This window comes from Balaenoptera physalus (genome assembly GCF_965194825.1).
Source record: "Balaenoptera physalus genome assembly, chromosome: 10".
NCBI classification, from domain to species: Eukaryota; Metazoa; Chordata; class Mammalia; order Artiodactyla; family Balaenopteridae; genus Balaenoptera; species Balaenoptera physalus.
The window spans coordinates 66,104,213-66,125,948 of NC_138889.1; the positions used below are offsets into that span (position 1 = coordinate 66,104,213).

General features: G+C 39.0%; 1 protein-coding gene across 5 annotated transcripts in view; it reads right to left on the minus strand.

Moving 5' to 3' along the window:
- Positions 1–20,944, minus strand: part of RIC3 (RIC3 acetylcholine receptor chaperone) — a 50,792-nt gene extending 29,848 nt beyond the window's left edge. For all 5 annotated transcript variants that reach the window (XM_082476360.1, XM_082476361.1, XM_082476359.1 and 2 more), the window contains exon 1: positions 20,794–20,944. In XM_082476360.1, the coding sequence (XP_082332486.1) occupies positions 20,794–20,917 (124 nt within the window). In that variant the 5' untranslated portion in view covers positions 20,918–20,944. The remainder of the gene's footprint in view (positions 1–20,793) is intronic.
- Positions 20,945–21,736: the final 792 nt, after the last annotated feature.

Here is a 21,736-nt window from a genome sequence, read left to right on the forward strand (position 1 = left end):
TCAAATCCAATGGCTTTTACTCAGCTCTCACTCTTAAGACTCCTCTCCTACACAAGAAAGTGACTACCACAAGTCATTCAATAAATATTGGATTAATCTGAACAAATTCTTGTCAAACTTTCCTGCCTTAATATCTGTGGCACATCACTCTCCTGATTTCTTCTTTCCCCACTGACTAGTCCTTCAACCCATTTCTTCCCATCTCTTTTACTGGTTCTTCTTTAATCCTCTCTCCCCAAGGTTTTGTTTCAACCTTTGTTCTTTCCTTATTCTTCTTCCTTTGGTAAACTCATTCATTCTCAAGGCATACACTGTAATGTCCAAAATGTATAGCTCTAGTTCTGACCTTTCCTCCAAGCTCTTATCTCTTATCTCTAAATCCCATTAATATATATGTCCTTTTGTGTGTCTATCAACTCAAACCTAAAAATGAAACTAATTTTCACCTTCCAAAACCTGCTCTCCTCCTGTATTTCTTTTCTTTGTAGAGTCACTCTCTCAGACCTTTAGGCTTCAGACCTATAGCCTCTGCCACCTGTGACCAAGGGTACACTTGAGATGGCAGGCTAGGGTCAGAATGCTGAATTTGGAACAGATTTTTCTCTTCATAAAGTTAACTGTTCTCAATAGGGAGCAACCTCACCTCTTGGATCTTGGTATCACCATGTTTCTTAGAACTGAACAGCCCAGAATGCCTAAAAAGTCAATGGCTAGCAAACACTTGGAGATGTCTAGCTGAAATGATTTTTTAAGAAAACAATTTTAAAGAAAATACTCCAAGTGTACAAAAAACTACAGATGATAATACACGAGCACCTGTATACCTACCTACCACACAGATATAACTGGAGCCCCTTATGTCTCTTCCTCCCACCCTCACTGCAATAGCCACAACTCCGAATTTGGTTATTACTAGAATATGTGCTTTTAGATTTTACTATGTAAGTATACATCCATGAACAATATACAATATTGACTGAGTATTTTTTTTTCCCTAAAATCTAGTTATTAATTAATTAATTATTTTTTGGGGGGCTGTGTTGGGTCTTAGTTTCTGTGCAAGGGCTTTCTCTAGTTGCGGCAAGCGGGGGCCACTCTTCATCGTGGTGTGCGGGCCTCTCACTATCGCGGCCTCTCTTGCTGCGGAGCACAGGCTCCAGACGCGCGGGCTCAGTAGTTGTGGCTCACAGGCCCAGTTGCTCCGCGGCATGTGGGATCTTCCCAGACCAGGGCTCGAACCCGTGTCCCCTGCATTGGCAGGCAGATTCTCAACCACTGCGCCACCAGGGAAGCCCATTGACTGAGTATTTTAAAACTTTATATTATGAATGGATGGTGGTGATGGTTGTATACCAGTGTGAATGTACTTAATGCCTCTGAACTGTGTATCTAATGGTTGAAATGATAAATGTTATGTATATTTTAACCACAATTAAAAAAAAACTTTATATTACAGTATCACACTGTACTGATGTTTCTGCAATTCCTTTTTGCCTTTTTTCTGGCAAAATGTATCCAGTTAATACATGCAACTAGTTCATTCACTCAAACAGCTATATAACATCTCCTTGTCTATCTATATCACAATTTTTCACTATTACAAATGTTCTACTTTATAGCTACATTACAAAAAGGATTTGTGGGGTTTTAATTGAAGTATAGTTGGTTTACAATGTCATGTTAGTTTCAGGTGTACAGCACAGTGACTCAGTTTTTTTTTTTTTGGCTGCGTTGGGTCTTTGTTGCTGCATGCAGCAGCTACTCTTTGTTGTGGTGCGCAGGCTTCTCACTGCGGTGGCTTCTCTTGTTGCAGAGCATGGGCTCTAGGCACACAGGCTTCAGTAGTTGTGGCTCGTGAGCTCAGTAGTTGTGGCTTGCAGGCTCTAGAGTGCAGGCTCAGTAGTTGTGGCACACAGGCTTAGTTGCTCTGCGGCATGTGGGATCTTCCCGGACCAGGGCTCGAACCCGTGTCCCCTGCATTGGCAGGCGGATTCTTAACCACTGCGTCACCAGGCGAAGTCCCAAGTGATTCAGTTTTATATGTATACATACACACACACACACATACACACACACACACACTTTTTCAGATTCTTTGCCCTTCGGTTATTACAAAATATTGAGTATAGGTCTCTGTGCTACACAGTAGGTCCTTGTTGGTTAATCTGCTTTCTACATAGTAGTGTGTATATGTTAATCCCATACATATGGTACTATATACACAATGAAATATTACTCAGCCATAAAAAAGAATGAAATAATGCCATCTGCAGCAACATGGACAGCCCTAGAGATTATCATACTAAGTGAAGTAAGCTAGACAGAGAAAGACAAATATCATAGGATATCACTTATATGTAGAATTTTTAAAAAAGATACAAATGAACTTATTTACAAAACAGAAACTCAAAGACATAGAAAAATTTATGGTTACCAAAGGGGAAAGCAGGGAAGGGTGGGATAAATTAGGAGGTTGGGATTTGTGATTTTGTTTTTTAATTGCTTTAAAACAAACAACTAAAGAGATCAGAACATTAAAGATATTAGAACATTAAAATTGCAGACCTTCCAAAATAGAAAACAGCTGTGTTCCCTATCTCTATATGTACTTAAGTATTCTATTAAATGGACTTGACTAAATCCCAATTGTTTATTGAAAGCTTTCCCCATATTTAGGTTTATTTAATTATTAAAATTTCACTTAGCAAATCATTTAAGCTTGACTAAAAACTTAATGGATTTTACAGAGTGCAGCTCTACTTTCCCTTGTTAATAACCATCCCTATTGCTAAAAACAAAAACAGAAACTCTAGCACTGTTAACAAAAGAGCTTTCTGAAAGCAACATTAAACCATTTGCAGCATTTCATTCTTAGGGCAAATAAATCAATAAAAAACTGGATGTGTTTATATTTCTGATTACCACAGAACAAGAAAGGTCTTAATGTAGCCAGTCCTCTAAGATACGAAAGCTTCTCCCTAAATACTGAGAAAGTTCTTGAGGTCATATTTAATTCAGCATTACTTAAAGTGGAGGCTCCAACAACAGCTGACTGTTTCTTCCTCACCAGTCTCCTCCAAGGGCCCATCTTATTGCATTCCCCTCCTACCTAACTCTACTTTGCTGACCACTGCTTTAATGTTTTCTGCTTGTCTAATCAGATTTTTTTCTTCATCTTTTACCAACCTCCCCACTCCCAATTCATCCTACATATTACTAAAAGAGATATTTGTGTGTCTAAGTTGCTTAGCACAGGGCCTAGTCCATATATTCAACACATGTTAACTATTACTGTTTGTTACCAGAGTAATCTTCCTAAAGCATAATTCTAACTGGTCTTGCCATTCCTTTGATCAAAAGCTTTCAACGGTTCCCATAATGACAAGAGACTGCATCACACAGGAGACAGCAGAGGGAAGTATCAATAAAGTGAGTACCACCTTTTCAGTCAGAGTTATTAAGATCCTCGCTGTGTGTCCAACTATTTAAGTGGAGGTTAAATTAACCTTACTAGAGCTCATTTTCATCATCTATAAAATGGCTATCATGACACCTACTTCTCAGGGTTGTTACAAGGGTTACAGATTAAATAAGATAACATATACAAAGCTCCCAGCACACACAGTATTTAGCAAATTCTGATTTTTCCCTCCCTACAAAGTGAACTCCTAAACAACTGAATTCCATAATCTAGCCCAAAAGTACCTCTTCACGCTTCTTTCCCATTACATACTCCTGATTCAGCCAAACTAGACTTCTCACCATGCTTTGAGCCTGCCTTGTGATTTCTTACCTCTCAGCCTTTGCTTACTCGAATGGTTTTGCTTTTCCCTCCAACTCCACATATCTAAATCCAGCCTATCCTAAGCCCAGGCCAACTACTGCCCTTGTCCCTGAAGCATTTTCTCTTATCATCCCCATTGCTTAGAATACACTGTCTGAACCTCTTTAATTGCACTTATCACACCTGGCCTTATTCAAGAGTTCTATTTATGTGTCTTACATCCTCTATTTGAATGGATTGGAACAGAAATGGGTAACATCTTCCACTAAGTACCATTTCTACCCAATTTTAGCTAGTGCTGATTAAAACCTATAAATCATACCTGAGAATAAGAAAAGCAGCCTCTGATACCCAGGAGCTGGCCTGGTGTTGCTATGAGCTGGCCTGGCACTCACAGTTAGGTCTTGGTGTTCTCCTCTTACACATAAGCAATTTCAGACATGAACATCAGACAAGACCATTCTGTGACCATGATGGATCAGACAAAAAAAATAAGAACACTGTGTAATCTGTCTGAACACACACAAAACATGAACACCGCCCAAACCAAAAAAATATCAAATAGCCCCTATTGCTGGATGATGAGTGACTGCTGCTTCTTTGCCAATTATAGCTATAGCTTTTCTTTAGACTGCTCTCTCTTTACATAAACTCTACTAAGATACCCAGTCATAGAATTTGCCCCACTTTCTGACAGCACCCGATCCACAGCAAAGCCCGACGTCCTTAAACCTCCCACACAATCACCTAACACAAGCCTAAATCCTATAGTAAGACTTTTCTAACACTCTTACTGAGATGCTGCGTGCTTCCTCGTGGTGTGCATCCTCCTTTGCTGCAACAAGCAATAAACCCAATTTATTCAACTGCAGGTGCATTCCTGGTGCTCTGTGGCTGAAGGACAAACTATGAACTTCTTTAATAGAAGTCTAGTATTTTCTTTAATTATTTTATTTTATTTTCTTCTTTTCATACTTTTTATTCTTTTTTTTTTTTTTCTCTTTTTTTTTTCTTTTACAAACCCTTGTGTCGAGGGCTGACTTTCAATAGATTGCAGCGAGGGAGCTGCTCTGCTACGTACGAAACCCCGACCCAGAAGCAGGTCGTCTACGAATGGTTTAGCACCAGGTTCCCCACGAACGTGCGGTGCGTGACGGGCGAGGGGGCGGCCGCCTTTCCGGCCGCACCCCGTGTCCCAGGACGAAGGGCTCTCCGCACCGGACCCCGGTCCCGACGTGCGGCGGTGCGCGCCGCGCTCTAGTATTTTCTTTATGCTTACAGGGCATGCTCTGGGTCTTGCATGCTATACACTTTGTTGAACTGATCTGAATGACTTACACTAGGCCTGTTGGCCTTGCTGTAATCTCAAGACCCAGCCCAGTCACTCTCAGAGCTAAAAATAGTTTTTTACTTCATTATCCTGAGTGTTTTCAATTTCACAGTTTTGAGAATAGAAAATGGCAGTCAGACTGATCGAGGTGCCCCACACTCAACCACCTCTGAGTTTCTGAAATTGAAAAAGTGTCTAATTTACATGCATTCACAGACTCTCAAATTGTCTCTGCTCCTCTCTGCACACTTTCAGAGTAGATGTCTGATGTTTCATTAAGTGAAAAAGTAAAGGACCAAAATAATCCATTTGTCTCAGGCACCTACATACCAACACATAAAGAGCTAATTTAAGGTAACAAAGAATTACGTATATATGTGTGTGTTACATATGTATGTATAAATATGTATACACACATATACATATATGTGTGTGTGTATGTATTTTCACATCTTGGAGAGCTTCAGACTCAGTGAGCAGGACTCACTTGAGGAGAACATGGTGACAAAAAGAGTCTGAACTATTCCAGAGGAACAGGGTTACTGGGGAGGGGCTGGTAAGGAACCGTGTTTACAGGCATTCAAAGTGAGACGCTCAATGGAAAACACAGGTGGGCAGGGTCAGCAGGAGAGATGCCAAACGTAACATTACTGTAGGAGCCCCCCAGGCCCCAGCCAATGGAGGTGGAAGGTAGGACTCTCTTGAAGCCAATTCTAGCATAGAAGCAGCACACTGTCACCTTGGAGGGCTTCAACTACTCTGGAATCTGTTCAAAGTCCCAGTCAGCTAACCAGGAACAACTGACAAGTTCCTGACCTAGTATGCTGACATCTTCATGTTTCAAAGGTACATAAAATGAGTCAGGGAATGGTTACTCTGGCTAAAGAAGAAACCTGTTGGTGAAATGAAAGGAGAACCATAGGAGAAAGAGATCATGCCATCTTAGAATTTGTGGCAAAAAGGTAGGGGTTGTGTGGCACAGGCTCTAGGAAGGCAGAATTAAGAAGTCCTGAGAACAGAGACACGTGGTTCCACTGCATGAGACTCTAAGAAGAAAGCTCTTAAAATGCATTTTTGCTTGGGTATTTAAAAAATTCTTAAGCAGGTGGGGAAGGCAGAGGAAGACAGTAGATGTACTGGTAGCTATTCTAAAAGAACAGACAAAAAATGAACAGAAGAACACATCAGCAATCAGCCTGAAAGAGTAGCAAGACTTGGAAGAACCACATGCGGAGGCCAAGGTCCAAAACAAATTAAGGTTTACAAAAAGGCTAGCAAGGGCTTCCCTGGTGGCGCAGTGGTTGAGAATCTGCCTGCCAATGCAGGGGACACGGGTTCGAGCCCTGGTCTGGGAAGATCCCACATGCTGCGGAGCAACTGGGCCCGTGAGCCACAACTACTGAGCCTGCGCGTCTGGAGCCTGTGCTCCGCAACAAGAGAGGCTGCGATAGTGAGAGGCCCACGCACCGCGATGAAGAGTGGCCCTCGCTTGCCACAACTAGAGAAAGCCCTCGCACAGAAACGAAGACCCAACACAGCCAAAAATAAATAAATAAATAAATAAATAAATGTGAAACCTTTTTAAAAAAAAAAAGCTAGCAAAAGCAAAAAGGGTATTTTTAGAGTGAAAAGGCAATTTGCTTGATGATAAAATGTAATGCTGAGAAAGCAGAATTTCTCAACCTCTATTTTGCTTCCATATTCTCTATCAAAGGGTATGAATTTGGGGTTAAATGGGAGAGAATTAACAATCCTAGAGGGAAAAAAAGTCCCAGACGGGTGAGGAGGATAAGATCAAGTCTGTTCACTAAATAATTTCTACCAGGAAGACTGGTAAAACTTGCACATAAGGTCACTGAACTAAAGAAAATTTTAATAAATTATATTGATAAAAAGAGAAATCTTGAACGAATGGAGATAGATAACTATTGTTCCAGTTTGCAAAAATCAGAAGGTGGATAGTGGACTTTTCAACTATAGAGAAGTGAACACTTCTTGGGCTCAATTCTAAAAAGGATTCTTCCTTTTTTTTTTTTTTTTGATGGAGTGGACATGGAAGGGAAGAAACTTTTTTTCTGGTTATAAAAGAAAAAAAAAAACGCATACCTATAGAAAATTGAGAAAGTAGAGAAAAGTATAAATAACAACCACCCATGTTTCCATGACCCAGAAATAACCACTGTAAAGATGTTGACCTACTTCTTCCTAGTGAATACATACAGTGAATATATCTTTACTTTTCATTTATAGTATACAATTTTCCCGTATTATTTAGAACTCTTCATGAGGAGAAGAAACAGAAAAGGAGATCCACAATGTATTAAAAGAGATTATGGCCAGGGCTTCCCTGGTGGCACAGTGGTTGAGAATCTGCCTGCTAATGCAGGGGACACGGGTTCGAGCCCTGGTCTGGGAAGATCCCACATGCTGTGGAGCAACTGGGCCCGTGAGCCACAACTACTGAGCCTGCGCGTCTGGAGCCTGTGCCCCGCAATGGGAGGGGCCGCGATAGTGAAAGGCCCACGCACCGCGATGAAGAGCGGCCCCCGCACCGCGATGAAGAGTGGCCCCCACTTGCCGCAACTAGAGAAAGCCCTCACACGAAAACTAAGAGACCCAACACAGTCATAAATAAATAAATAAAATAAATAAAGTATTAAAAAAAAAAAAAAAAGAGATTATGGCTGAAAAATTCCCAAACCTAAAGAAGGAAACAGATATCCAGATACAGAAAGCACAGAGGGTCCCAAACAGGTAAACCCAAACAGACCTACACCAAGACATATTATAATAAAAATGGCAAAAGTTAAAGAGAGGATTCTAAAGGCAGCAAGAGAAAAACAAAGAGTTAATTACATAGGTTACCCCATAAGGCTATCAGCTGATTTCTCTACAGAAACGTTGCAGGCCAGAAGGGAGTGGCAAGATATAGTCAAAGTCCTGAAAGGGAAAAATCTGCAACCTAAGGTACTCTACCCAGCAGGATTATCATTTAGAATAGAAGGAGAGACAAAGAATTTTTCAGACAAGCAAAAACTAAAAGAATACAGCAATACTAAAACTATCCCCTAAAAGGAAATATTGAAAGATCTCTAAATAGAAGAATATATAGAAAACAGAAAATCACAATTGGAAAGCAAAACACCTAAATAAGCCAGTACACAGATTAAAAAAAAAATCAAAAAATTTCTGTGAAAGTAATGATAACCACAATGAAGAGCAAAACGATGAACATGAAGATGTAAAAGAGGACACCAAAATCATAAAATGTGATGGAGGAGAGTAAAAAAATGTAGATTTTAAAAAATTTCCTTGAATGTGTTTGAGCCTATATGACTACCAGTCTAAGGCAAGTAGATATACAATGGGGTTAACATACTTGAAAAACAGGGTTACCACAAATCAAAAACATAAAATAGATTCACAAAAACCAAAAAGAAGAGAACATAAGTATAATACAAAAGAAAATTATCAAACCACAAAAGGAAAACAACAAGAAAAAGAAAGGGACAAAGAAGAAATATAAAATCAACAGGAAAACAATGTTTAAGATGGCAATAAATACATATCTATCAATAATTACCTTAAATGTCAATGGACTAAATGCTCCAATAAAAAGACACAGAGTGGCAGATTAGATTAAGAAACAAAAGCCTACAAGATGCTGCCTACAAGAGACCCACTTTAGGGCAAAGGACACACAGAAACTGAAAATGAGGGGATGGAAAAAGATATTTCACGCAAATGGAAACGACAAGAAAGCAGGGGTCACAATACTCATATCAGACAAAATAGACTTAAAACAAAGGCCATAAAGAAAGATAAAGGACACTATATAACAATAAAAGGATCAATACAAGAAGAGGATTTTACGCTCATCAACATATATGCACCTAATATAGGACCATCCAAATACATAAAACAAATACTAACAGACATAAAGAAAGAAAATGACAAGAATACAATAATAGTAGGAGACTTTAACACCCCACTCACATCAATGGACAGATCTTCTCTGGACAGATCTTCTAGACAGAAAATCAATAAGGCAACAGAGATCCTAGATGATACAATAGAACAGTTGACATTTTCAGGAAATTACATCCAAAAAACCAGAATACACATTCTTTTCAAGTGCACATGGAACATTCTTTAGGACTGACCACATACTAGGACACAAAACAAGCCTCAACAAATTTAAGAGTATAGAAATTATCACAAGCATCTTTTCTGACCACAATGGCATGAAACTAGAAATCAACCACAGAAAAAAGAAATGAGAAAAAAGCAATTACATGGAGACTAAACAACATGCTACTAAAAAAACCCCAACCAAAGAAACAATGGGTCAATGATGAAATCAAACAGGAAATTTAAAAATACCTTGAGACAAGTGACAAGGAAAACACAACCATACAAAATACATGCGATGCAGCAAAAGCAGTTCTTAGAGGGAAGTTCATAGTGATACAGGCCTTCCTCAAAAAGCAAGAAAAACTTCAAATAAACAACCTAACCTACCACTTAAGAGAATTAGAAAAAAAACAAAAACCTAGAGTCAGCAGAAGGAAGGAAATAATAAAGATCAGAGAAGAAATAAATAAAATAGAGACTAAAAAACAATAGAGGGCTTCCCTGGTGGCAAGGTGGTTAAGAATCTGCCTGCCAATGCAGGGGACACGGGTTCGAGCCCTGGTCTGGGAAGATCCCACATGCCACAGAACAACTAAGCCTGTGCGCCACAACTACTGAGCCTGCGCTCTAGAGCCCACAAGCCACAACTACTGAGCTCACAAGCCACAACTACTGAAGTCCGTGCACCTAGAGCCCGTGATCCACAACAAGAGAAGCCACCACAATGAGAGGCCCGTGCACTGCAACAAAGAGTAGCCCCCACTCGCTGCAACTAGAGAAAGCCCACGTGCAGCACAAAGACCCAATGCAGTGGAAAATAAATTTAAAAAAAAATAGAAAGAAAAATCAGTAAAACCAAGAGCTGGTTCTTTGAAAGGGTAAACAAGATTGACAAACCTCTGGCCAGGCTCACCAAGAACAAAATAAACAAAATAAGAATTGAAAAAGGAGACATAACAACCGATACCTGCAGAAATACAAGAAACCACAGGGAATACTATGAACAATTATATGCCAACAAATTTGATAACCTAGAAGAAATGGACAAGTTTCTAGAAACATACAGCCCACCAAAACTGAATCAAGAATAAATAGCTAATTTGAATAGACCAATCACTAGAAGTGAAATAGAATCTGTAATCTTAAAACTCCCTACAAACAAAATTATAGGACCAGATGGCTTCACAGGCGAATTTTACCAAACATGCAAAGAGGAACTTATACTGATCCTTCTCAAACTCTTCCAAAAAACTGAAGAGGAAGGAACATTCCCAAAGACATTCTATGAAGCCACCACCACCCTGATACCCAAACCAGACAAAGACACCACCAAAAAAGAAAATTACAGGCCAATACCTTTGATGAATATAGATTCAAAAATTCTCAACAAAATATTAGCAAACCAAATTCAACAACACATAAAAAAAAATCATACGCCACGACCAAGTGGGATACATCCCAAGTTCACAAGGATTGTTCAACACATGCAAATCAATCAATGTGATACACCACATAAACAAGAAAAGACAAAAACCACATGGTCATCTCAGTAGATGCAAAAGAAGCATTTCACAAAATTTAACATCCATTCATGATAAAAACTCTTACCAAAGTGGGTACAGAGAGAACATATCTCAACATAATAAAAGCTATTTATGACAAACCCAAAGCCAATGTAATACTCAATGGTGAAAAGCTGAAAGCCTTCCCACTAAATTCTGGAACAAGACAAGGATGCCCACTCTTACCACTTCTATTCAACATGATACTGGAAGTTCTACCCACAGCAATCAGACAAGAAAAAGAAATAAAAGGTATCCAAATGAAGGGAAGAAGTAAAATTGTCATTATATGCAAATGACATGATACTATACATAGAAAACCCTAAGGACTCCACACAAAATCTACTAGAACTGATAAATGAATTCATCAAGGTAGCAGGATACAAGATTAACATACAGAAATTGGTTTCATTTCTTTACACTAACAATGAACTATCAGAAAAGGAATGTAAAAAAACAATACCTTTCAAAATCACACACCCCAAAATAAAATACTTAAGAACAAACTTGACCAATGAGGTGAGAGTTATATGCTAAAAATTATAAAACATTAATAAAAGAAACCGAAGAAGACTCAAAGAAATGGAAAGATATCCCATGCTCTTGGATTGGAAGAATTAATATTGTTAAAATGAGCACACTACCCAAAGCAATCTACAGATTTAATGCTATCCCTATCAAATTATTCATGACATTTTTCACAGAACTAGAACAAATAAATAGTCCTAAAATTTATTTATTTATAAATAATCCTAAATTCTGGGTCCATAAAGGACCCAGAATTGCCAAAGCAATCCCAAAGAAAAAGAAGAAGGAGGCGTCAGCCTCCCAGACTTCAGACAATACTACAAAGCTAAAGTAATCAAAACAGCACGGTACTGGCACAAAAACAGACATATGGATCAATGGAACAGAACAGAGAGCCCAGAAATAAACCCACACACCTACGGTCAATTAATCTTCAATAAAGGAGGCAAGAATATACAATGGGGAAAAGACAGTCTCTTCAGCAAGTGGTGTTGGGAAAGTTGGACAGCTTTCACCATACACAAAAATAAACTCAAAATGGTTAAAGACTTAAACATAAGACATGGCACCATAAAGCTCCTAAAAGAGATCACAGGCAAAACATTCTCTGACATAAATAGTACCATTGTTTTCTTAGGTCAGTCTCCTAAGGCAATGGAAATAAAAACAAAAATAAACAAATGGAACTTAATCAAATTTACAAGCTTTTGCACATCAAAGGAAACCACAGACAAAACAAAAAGACAACCTACAGAATGGGAGAAAATATTTGCAAATGATGCTACTGACAAGGGCTTAATTTCCAAAATATACAAACAGCTCATACAACTTAAACAAAAAAACAAACAACCCAACTGAAAAATGGGCAAAGACCTAGATAGACATTTCTCCAAAGAAGACATACAAATGGCCAACAGGCATATGAAAAGATGCTTAACATCGCTAATTATTAGAGAAATGCAAATCAAAACTACAATGAGGTACCACCTCACACTGGTCAGAATGGCTGTCATTAAAAAGTATACAAATAACAAATGCTGGAGAGGATGTGGAGAAAAGGGAACCCTCCTACACTGTTGGTGGGAATGTAAGTTGGTGTAGCCACTATGGAAAACAGAATGGAGGTTCCTCAGAAAACTAAAAATAAAATTACCATATGATCCAGAAATCCCACTCCTGGGCACATATCCAGATAAAACTATAATCCAGAAAAGATACATGCACCCCTATGTTCACAGCAGCACTATTCACAATAGCCAAGACATGGAAACAACCTAAATGTCCATCAACAGATGAATGGATAAAGAAGATGTGCTACATTTAAGCAATGGAATACTACTCAGCCATAAAAAGAGAACGAAATAATGCCATATGCAGCAACATGGATGCAACTAGAGATTACCATACTAAGTGAAGTAAGTCAGAAAGAAAGACAAATACCATATGATATCACTTATATGTGGAACCCAAAAAATAGGACACAAATGAACTTATCTACAAAACAGAAATAGACTCACAGATATAGAGAACAGACTTGTGGTTGCTGGGGGGGCGTGCTGCAGGAGGGATGGAGTGGGAGTGTGGCGTTAGCAGATGCAAACTAGTATATATAGAATGGATAAACAACAAGGCCCTACTGTATAGCACAGGGAACTATATTCAATCTCCTGTGATACACCATAATGGAAAAGAATATGAAAAAGAATGTATATGTATGTATAACTGAATCACTTTGCTATACAGCAGAAATTAACACAGCATTGTAAATCAACTATACTTCAATTAAAAAAAAGAAAGTCCCTCAAAAAAAAAAAAATAGGTATGGTACACAGTATCAGATTTCAAGTTCAGGTATAATTAATTCTGTATTTGTACTGTCTACCCTGTTTATAAATCCACTGTGATCCCAGACAAACTGGTATTTTTTCCCCTTTGATTTCAAAGAAAAAGAAAACTGGCTACCAAAACAAACAAAAAACAAAAAAAAACTCCAACTCCTCATGAATATAATTTACTAGATTCAAAATAGTCTATCATATGGATACACAATAATTTATGTAACCATAAATAATAGTAATAATAATGTAATGGCTTATAAATGCTAATAGAGGAAACCATGATCCCTGGGAGCCAGCATTCATTAATTCACTCAATTCACTAATTCCTTTATTCATGAATATTGATTTTCTACAATGTGCAGGCCTGGTCTAAAGTTGGAGATACAGCAGTGAACAAAACAAACAAAAATCCTTACCCTCATGGAACCTCCTTTCTAAATGGGAAAAGAGATGACACACAAAATAATGATAAATACTAAAGAGAAAAAATGAAGCAGGCAAAGGGGATAGGATGTGTTGGGGGGAAATAAAGATTTTAGCGGGAGTGTCCAGAGAAGGCTCAGGAGAAGATAAAGGAAAGGCACGTGGCTATCCAAGGAAGAGCATTTCAGGCAGGGGAAACAACAAATGCAAAGGCCCTGAGGTGGGAGCACACCTGGCGTGTTCAAGCAAGCGTGAGAAGGCCAGCGTGGTCAAAGCAAAATGAGAAAGAGGGAAAAGGAGAAGGAAATGGGGACGAGCATTAAGTAGGGCCTTGTAGGTCATGTACAGACTTTGTCTTTTCATCTGAGTGAGTCAGGAAGCCACTGGAGGGTTTTATGGAGGGAGAAACGTATGCTTTAAAAGGATCAGTATGGATGCTATGTTGAGAACAGACTGAAGGGAGAAGGGAGGAAGAAGGTGGACCACAGCCTAAAACAGACAGAATAAGATGGAGTAAAGCAATCAAATGACCAACTAGTTTAATGACTCTACACAAAAGGTTTCAATGAATAGACTGGGGTGACCCTAAGAGCAGTTTCAAATGACTGATAGATTTAAAAAAATAATTTGAATGATCTATCAAGAAGACACGCTAATCAAAAGCAAGGATGAAATTGTGAAAAAAAAATTATGAGGCAGTCAGAGACATTTGAATGCTGACTGGATATTTAATGGCATTAAGGAATTATTGATTTTTTAGGTGTGATAATGATATTGCGGCTATGTTTTAAGAAGAATTCTTATTTTTTAGAGATGTATACAAAATTATTTACGGATGAAATGACCCAATGTCTGGGATTTGCTTCAAAATAATTGAGTGTATGGGGGGAAAAGTAAGTGGGGATATACATGATACAAGATGATGGTTGTTGAAGCAGGGTGATGTGGATTCATCTTACTACTCTCTCGACTTCTGCTTATGTTTGAAAATGTCTAAAAAGAAAGTTTTTTTAAAAATCAAGAATAGCACATGGCTGAGAGAGATGGTAAAACAAATACACTGAATGGAACAATAAATATTCTGAAAAAATGTCAAGAGGCTAGAATTCTGGACCAATAGATAAAATGCAACAGAGAAGGCTAGAAACTGCTATATTTGGTTCCAAAACATCAAGTGAATGTACAAAATGGCCAAAACCTAGATGAGTAGCTCCTATTTAAAAAAAAAAAAAAAAAAAAAAAAAAAAGTTTAAGATTCAAATATACAGCAAGGTCGGCAAGTAAAGTGCCAAAAATCTAAAGCAATCCCCAAGATGCATTAATAAAAGTAAAGAATTTTAAAAATGGGGGTGGGGGGGTTGCTCTTCCATGAGCTAACTGCCTTACACTTGCTATTGTTTGCCATCTAAGAGGGCTATGTTTAGATACTTGCAACTAAGTCATATGAGGAGTGGATGAGGCAGCTAGGGATGTCAACTTAGGAAAAAAGATGGAAGAAGGGGACGTGATACTAGTCTACAAATTCCTGAACTCATCATCTTTCCCCTTTAATCTACTTTGCTTCATTACTATTTTGGTAAAGGGTGTTACCATCTATGTATTCACCTAAGCCAATAAACTGAGAATAATTCAAGATGCCTCCCTCTCTCTCACACTCCACGTCTATTTAAAAATGTCTCTTAAAATTGTTCTCTCCCCTCCTATCCAACGTTGATGCCTCCCCTGCTCCATTTACTCCTTCTTCTTCCTGTACCCCTATTTCCCTTTGGGAATCACTCTCAACTCCACAGTGGTCAATCAGCATATTCTTTCTACCCACAGCACTGCAAATAGCTTAACTCAAGCTATTAAGATGGGAGGATGCGTTAGCTGGAACTACTGGGAAAGAATAGGTTGGGGGGAGGGGGAGGGGATAAGAGTAAGATGGGAGTGAAGGAAGAGTTCAAAAGAACAGAAACATTCTTTCTCTGGACAATTAAGTGTGAGGAGGTGATATCTGGAACTGTTGCAAGTATTGTTGCTACCCTGAGAGAGAAGTCAACAGACAGAGCCAACTTGAGAAGGAACCCAGAAGTGAAAAGGACATGGAAAATCAGACTGTGAATCTCTAGATCAAACCACACAGGAGGCCAATTCTAACACAGGGTCTTTTCATTTGCACTAGTCAATACATTCTCTTTTTGACTTAAGACAGTTCAGCTGAATTTCCTGTGACTTATCATGAGAATCCTAACTGATGAGCCCAAAGACACTGGCTTAATGATGTTCATGTCTCAACTGGACTACTGCAACAATATTCTCCCTGAAAAAGTCCTCACGATACAGACTCTACACTGTTGCCAAGGTGTCCTTTCAGACTGTATGTTTCTCTTCTACTCATAAACTTACAGTGGCCTCCTCTATCTTTAGAATAATATCCAAACTCCTTAAGTATGGCAGAAAAAAAAAAATCTTTACAATTTGGCCCCTAGTCTCATCTCTTACAACTCTAAAGCTATTTCAAGGCTCTGGGTGTTGTTTTTGCTCTGTGTTCCCTCTGCCTGGAATGTTCTTCTTAATCTGGCTAATAAAAACACTTTAGAATTACTTCCTCAATTTAGCCAAGGAATGCAAGATTGGTTTAACACCCCAAAATCAATTATGTAATGCATCATATCCATAGTATGTAGGACAAAAACCCCATGATTGCTTCACTAGACACAGAAAAAGCATTTGACAAAATTCAACACCCCTTCATAATAAAAATACTCAACAAACTAGGAATAGAAGGGAACTCCCTCAAAGGGCATCTTTAAAAAAATCCACAGCTAGCATTACCCTTAATGGTATGAAAGCTTTCTTAAGACTTAGGAACAATCAAGGATGTTCCCTCTTCACTACTTCTATTCAACGTTGTACCAGAGGTTCTAGCCCAGGCAGTTAGGAAAAAAAAAAAAAGAAAGAAAGAAAGAAAGAAAAGGCATGTAGATTGGAAAGAAAGAAGTAAAACAATCTCTGTTTGCAGAGAACAAGATCATGTATTGGAGCTAATAAACAATTCAGTAAGTTTGCAGAATACAATATTAATACACAAAAACTGTGTTTCTAAAAAATAGTAGTGAACAATTTGAAAATAAAATTAATAAAATAATTCAATTTACAATAACATCAAAAAGAATAAAATACTTAGGAATATATTTAACAAAATAAGACTTGTATACTGAAAACTACAAAGTTCTTTGAAATCAATTAAAGACCGAAATAAATAAAAAGAAATCCTGTGTTCATAGATTGAAAGACTTAATATTGTTAAGATGGCAATACTCTCCAAATTGGTCTACAGATTCCACACAATCAAAATCCCAGCTGGCTTCTGCAGAAATTGATAAGCTGATCCTAAAATGTGTATGGAAATGCTGGGCCACAGGACTCAGAAATTAATCTTGAAAAAAGAACACAGTTGGAAGACTTAATGCTTCATGACCTCAAAACTTAACTACAAAGCTACAGTAATCAAGACAGTGTGGTACTGGCATAAGGACGGGTATATCTGATATTTATATCAATGGAACAGAATTGAGAGTCCAGAAATAAACTCTCACACTTACAGTCAATTGAATTTCAACAAGGGTGTCAAAACAATTCAATGTAAACAGAATAGTGTTTTCAAAAATAATGCTGGGATAAATTTATATCCACATGAAGTGGGACTTCTACCTCACACCATATATAAATATTAACTCAAAATGGATCAAAGACTTAAATATAAGAGTAAATATTATAAAACTTGAAAACATGGGCATAAATCTTCATGACCTTGGATCTGGCAATTATTTTTTTAGATATGACACCAAAAGCAGAAGAGAAGAAAATAAATGAGTCAGACTTCATCAAAATTAAAACTTTTCTTAAAAGGACACCATCGAGAAAGTGAAGACAACTTACTAAGTGGAAGAAAACATTTGTAAATCATATATCTGATAATGAACTTGTAACTAAAATACATAAAGAACTCTTACAACAATAAGAAACCCATTTTAAAGATGTGCAAAAGTCTGAATAGACATTTCTCCAAAGAAGATACACAAATAGCCTATAAAAGGTGTCAATGTTGTTAGTCATCATGGAAATACAAAAAAAAAAAAAACACAATAAGATACCACTTCACACCCATTAGGATGGCTATAATCAAAAAGGCAAGCAATAACAACTGTCAGTGAGGATATGGGGAAAGTGGAACCTTCACACTAATGGTGGGAATGTAAAATGATGCAGCCACTTTGGAAAACAATCTAGCAGTTCCTCAAAACTGCTCATAGAGTAATCATATGAGCCAGAAATTCCACTCTTAGTTCCAGCCACACTAAAATGCTTACATTTCCCAAATGCATATACCCAAGAGAAACCAAAGCATGTATCCATACAAAAATCTGTACAGAGATGTTAATAGCAGTGTTATTCTTAATAATCAAAACCCAAAATGCCCTTCAACTGATGAATGAATAAAATGTGGATGGAATATTCCACACAATGGAATATTATTCAGCCATAAAAAGTAATAAAGTACTGATAAATGCTACAACATGGATGAACCCTGAAAACATGCTATGTGAAAGAAACCAGTCACAAAAGATCACATATTGTATGATTCCATTTATATGAAATGCCCATAAGAGGCAAATCTATAAAGACAGACAGTAGATTAATGGTTGCCTAGGGCTGAAGGGGTTGGGGGGTGCTGAAGGGTGATGGCTAAATAGTATGGGTTTTCGGGGGGGTGAAAATGATGAAATGTTCTAAAAATTGACTGTGCTAATGGTTGCACAACTGTGACCATGCTAAAAACCATTCAACCACACACTTTAAATGGATGAATTGCATAGTATGTGATTTATATCTCAAGAAAGCTATTACCAAAAAAAAAAAAAGGCTCTCCTTCTCCATGACACCTTTCTTGAGCCACCAATAAAACTGATCATTCTAACATGTGTCTCCCCACTTCCGTGCAAGGACTTGAGTACCTGTAATTGACACTTTTTTGCACTTATTTAATGTCTGTTTCCCTCTACTAAACTGTGGATTCCTCAAGGCAGGGATTTGGCTCATTTTTTCATGGAATTAACAGTATTTATACGTTGTGTGCAAACTATGTAAAAGTGTACACCATAAATATTTGCTAAAAGACTATCCTAACAGTTGTTATGTGGAAAAGGGACTGTGCTTGTTTCACATATATGCCAATGGGCAGAAATGGAAGCTATTGATATAATGGCATGAATTTTAAGAATTTTCAAATAATCAGGGCTGTCCCTTTATTCAAACAGGAGTTTCTGGGTTCTGTGGATTCTCTGAGTTGATTCTCAAATTCTGAATGTATGTATAAAAAGCATGTGTATTTTTCCTGGGAAAAAAATCCATAACTTTCATCAGATTCTCAAAGGGGTATATAACCCAATAATGGTTAGGAGTCACTGTTTTTAAAATGTCAGTGTACCAGGGCAGGGATTTTAGTTAGCAAATTTCAGTTACTGGAATACATCATTCGAGGTAGGTTTCTGCCTAGATTATACTACTTTGGTAATTAATGCAAAAAGAGAACTCACAATATTAGTATCTTCATAATCTTATTCATTTAAAAGTATTTATTGACTGTCCATTATATGCCAACTGCTGAAGAAATAATAGTAAACAAGACAAAGTGCCTGCCCTCAGGAGCTTACATTCTAGAAGGTGGAGACAAAAAAAAGAGTAAATAAATAATAAAATGTCATATCATATAGTAATGCCTTCAACAGAGAAAATAAAACATGATGGAAAAGGGAATGATGGGAGTAAAGAGTTATTTTAGCTAGGGTCATCAGGGAAAGTCTCTCTGAGGAGATCACATTTGAGCTGAAACTTGAGCAATGAGAAGGAAGCTGAGGAAAGAACACTTCAGGAATGAAGAGAACAGAAAGTGCAAAGATTCTAAGATGAGAACATTGATTATTACCACCTGCGTTCTTAACAGAAAAAGCCATGTCTAATCGCCTCTCTATACAACATTCAGAAGAATGTCTCCCACTCACAATGAATAGAACTTATTCAAGATAATTCAGCGTAACGAAAATTCACTGTGATAAGAGACTATTCTAGACAAATCTTTACTACTTAGGGTCATCGCAAGTTTACTCTTCTTCAATGCAGAAAATATCATTAGACAAAGTGAGTAAAACCTTTGGGGTTTTGTAATAAAACCGAAAGAGAGAAAAAAAAATGTGTTTTTTTTTTTTTTTTTTTTTTAAGAAGTCTCTCCCAGGTAGATAGTTTTACAAACAAAGATTATCAAGCAAACTCTATAAACAATTCTGGGTTCCATCTGCTCTCCATCCCTAGAGCTTGGTGCTTTGCATTTGTAGTATTTATAATCTGTGAGGTACAAGAGGGTGGAGTTACAGCCAGTGTGCACAAATTAGAGGGAAATGAGTTTCAGTTCAAAAGGAGCTGTCCAACAATCAACAGGTTGAATATTAGTGGAAGTGTGGAGACTGTAAAACCATGACTCAAGTTACGGCAACTTCATGACCTACAAAGAACTGTTCTAGTTCCTTCTCCCAGCCTTGGCATCCCTGACGTGTTACACTCACCCATAAAGCCCCAGAATGCAAACCAAAGGGTGGATTTTTAACCACCACATACATCATGCCAATAGCAAAAGATTAACAAATACTTGTTCAGGTAAGGGGAACGCAGAGCTTTGTTCATCTCAACAATTGAAATTCGTATTATTAAAATCTTCAAGTTATATTTACAAAGGCACAAAAAGAGCCTGAAGCAGCGAGCACCCAACACCAAACTGAAAGTACACAACGAATTAAGGTTAACAGTACCAATTCCAACTATTCCATTCAAATGCACGACAGAAAGCATACGGAAGCCCTGAAGAGGGGAAGCCAAGAGAGAGCCCTCCTGACTCAGAGCACCTGAGCAGACGGTGACTAGTTGCGTTAGGCCAGCGAGGGGAAGGGGCTGCCAGCAACCGGGGAGTGTGCCCAGGCTTGTCTGCGTGCGCTCCTGGTCCTGCCTGCGGTGGAAGGTCAGGAGGGACCCGCTCGGGCAGCTGCCCGCTGGTGTCAAAAGAACCCAGGGGCTTGGCACCTCCCACACGCCGCCGGGTCCGCTTTCTCTAGCGGGGACGGAGATTCCCGGAGCCGCCCTCCCTGGAGCACCGCTTACCTTCGGGAGCCGGCGGTGGCTCCTGCCGCTTTCCGCGGGACAAAAAGGCCTTGGGCAGAAGCAGCGACACAGCCAGGACGAGCCCCGAGGCCAGGGCCACCCTCTGCACGGTGGAGTACGCCATGGCCACCCGCCTTCGCCGCAGGTGAGCTCCAACCGGAACCGGAACTGGAACCGCAACGCCCGCGGCCTCCTTCGACCCCACCGAGGGCTGCGCGGACGGCGACGCGCGAGGGACAAGTGACCAGGCGCCTCCGGCTCCGCGGCGGGAGGCTGATCCGCTCCTCCCGCGCAGTCAGCAGGTGCGATGAGTGGTACCCGCGCCCTCTCATTTGTACCGACTAGACACGCCTTCCACGCCCCACGCCCCACGCCCACCTGGGCGTTCTACCGCCGAAACAACTGATGGTCGTCCCTCCTCTCCATCCCGCTCACCACACAGCTCACTCCCCGCCCCAGACCGCCCATTAATTTCCTCGTTAAGGCCCCACCCAGGCCCCGCACCTCCATTGTCCAGCTGCAGACCAAGGTGATGATACTAAAACGCAGCTCTAATGCGTTTTAAGCTCTCCATAGCTTCAAATCTTTCAAAAACTCCTCTTTATCCTCATAGAAAGGTCAAACTGCTTTCTATGACCTCAAGGCCCTGCGTGATCCGGTCTTACCAACGCTCCGTCCAAACTAGATCATTTGCTATTTCCCCAGCATATTTCTTACCTTCAGGGAACCTTTGCTCATCGTGTTACCTCTGCCTGGAAAATCACTAACGCATCTCCACCTGTTAAAAACTTCTCTGAAGAACAGCTGAAAAGTACTAACCTCATGAAACTTTTTTAGTCAGCCTCTCCTTCCTCTGTATCCCCACAGTTCTTCGTTACTGTCTTTATGGGTTTATTTAACAAACATTCTTTTGGTTCTTACTATGTATCAGACCCTGAAATGG